This window comes from Sphaeroforma arctica (assembly GCF_001186125.1).
Source record: "Sphaeroforma arctica JP610 unplaced genomic scaffold supercont1.4651, whole genome shotgun sequence".
Classification (NCBI taxonomy): Eukaryota; class Ichthyosporea; order Ichthyophonida; genus Sphaeroforma; species Sphaeroforma arctica.
The window spans coordinates 1-2,349 of NW_014035907.1; the positions used below are offsets into that span (position 1 = coordinate 1).

The 2,349-nt window shown below is 38.3% G+C and overlaps 1 protein-coding gene across 1 annotated transcript; it reads left to right on the forward strand.

The window, feature by feature from the left end:
• Positions 1-472: 472 nt before the first annotated feature.
• Positions 473-2,167, forward strand: SARC_14454 (hypothetical protein; the record flags this gene model as incomplete). The annotated part of the gene is made up of 3 exons (XM_014291411.1): positions 473-614; positions 1,047-1,102; positions 2,114-2,167. Coding segments are annotated over 3 exons (252 nt in total), but the record flags the coding sequence as incomplete, so codon positions are not given.
• Positions 2,168-2,349: the final 182 nt, after the last annotated feature.

The window sequence follows — 2,349 nt, forward strand, 5'->3', positions numbered from 1 at the left end:
AGGCTATATGTATTGTTCACAATGCTCACGCACAACACCATTCACGAGTAATACATAGAAGAATTGATCTTCTAGCTATATGCATTGTTTACAAAGCTCACACAACACCATTCACGAGTAATACATAGAAGAATTGATCTTCTAGCTATATGCATTGTTTACAAAGCTCACACACAACACCATTCACGAATGTTATAGAGATGAAGTGATCTAATGACTATATGTATCCAACTAGTGGACTTTGGGACGTAAACATACATAGCGTGCTTCTATTCAACTTGTGTGCTCTGAGACTACTGGTCTTGGCTACATACACTCGAACGTACACATACCGGAGGTGTAAGTACATCTATACTACCTAATCTAAATGTGCACGTACCCCTGAATAGTTGTGTATGTGTATGAGGGTTTAAATCTTGTATGGCAACTGTGTAGTATCCATAAGTCCCTCTCTATTGCTTGGTGCGTGCAGGATGATCACATTGCGACACAAACCACTGTTGCGGAGAACAACGCGCTTGAGGCGAGTATTCAGCACACCCAGAGTACCAGCAAGCCAGTACAAGAAAATGCCACAGATGAGACCCAGGGACCAGAGGTTACCATGGCAACCGGTATGACGTATTCGTTAATCCTTGATAGATAGACGGCGTGAGGAATCTGCTGTCTGAGTCTGTCAGTGTATGCATCACATGCGAAAACAACTTTCTATTTATTTAAAAACTTTGCATTTATTCCAGTATCATTTTGTGTGCACGTGCTGTTTTACCATCTTAGAGGGTCTCGTTCAAATATGGACCATTTAAATATACACTATATCAATATAAACCATTGAAATACACGATATGAAAATATACATCATTTTAAAAGCATAAACCATATAAATGTAACCCATTTGAATATAAACTATTTCTAAAATATAAAGCTTCTAAACATAAACTATTTGATTATAAATCATTTGAATATAAACAATTCTTAGATATAAATCCACTAAACATATACCATTTAAATATAGATTGATGCACATTTTTCATTGTTTCCTTCAGCCGCTCCTGCGAGCAGTGACGATGATTGGAGCTCATCAGAGAATGATGACGACGAGGTATGTGTGTCATGCTGAAGAGTTATATCATTTGTGCATAGTCAAATTGGACACTATAATTTCTGTATATAGACACGTTGAACTCCATATATCATCTGTATATAGACATATCAAACTCTATATATCATTTGTATATAGCCACATAAAACACTATGTCATCTTAATATGGCCACATAAAACACTCTAGATATCATCTGTATATAGACACATTAAATAGTCGTTTATTGGTGTACTGTGATTTAGCCCCCATTTCAATTGGATAGACTATTCTTTGCCCAGCCATCTGCCTCTCCATGAGGAATCGACAACGATTCACCAACAACTTTTCATTTCTATAAAAAGTTGCACAGTCAATCTCATTCATCAATTCCTGATTCTCTGAGTCCTACACTAAGGGACTTTACAACACTCATAAATCTCTGACAGTCGAGATCACTCGTAAACCACGTTTATCCATAGACCACGAGTTGTATACCGGAGATGATAAACCCCACTTTGTTATCTGACATATGTAATAACATACTCTTTGATCTATGCGCCGATATGGCATGAACGGGCACCCGTTACATGAAGTGGTTCTGAATAAAGCCCTTTATACGGGTGCTATGCACAGATTCCTCGCCTCGATGTCCATCTTTTAGTATTGCAGGGTTTGCATTTCTCACCTCTATGTTCATGTGTTAAAGTCTATGTTTTAGGGTTTTAGGGTTTAGGTTCCATACCTTTGTGTCCATGCTGCAACCCTCATACCCTTGGCCACCGCTTTCATAATAGTACTCTACACGAGCCCGCCTATTCTCGTGCTATACCCCCATTCGTTGCCACCCCTTTCAAGCTGAAACTCTGTAACAGTTCGGTATTACATTGTCCCGCTCGAACTTTTTGCCGTTTGTTGCTTCGAAATGTTTTATATTCCATTGTTGCATTCAAATACTGTACCATTTGCGGATTTAGTATCCCTTTTTTCATTGGGATGTCATGTTCAACTTGTGTACTACATGCTCTATCCAGGTTGCAGGTAGTTGCGACTTCAGCGACGGTAGCTTTGAAGACGGTAAGTGTTGAGTGTTTGATGTTTGGATGGCAAAAATTGAATTGTAAACATATATGTTTTTGAATACCTAGTTCAATGCAATTGGTTTTGTATCGAATTTGTGGGAGAAGCTTATATGAGAGTTTTATAACACACAGGCGACAAGTAGATTGTGCATAACTGGTCTCTGGTTAGTTGGTAGTGTAATATATAT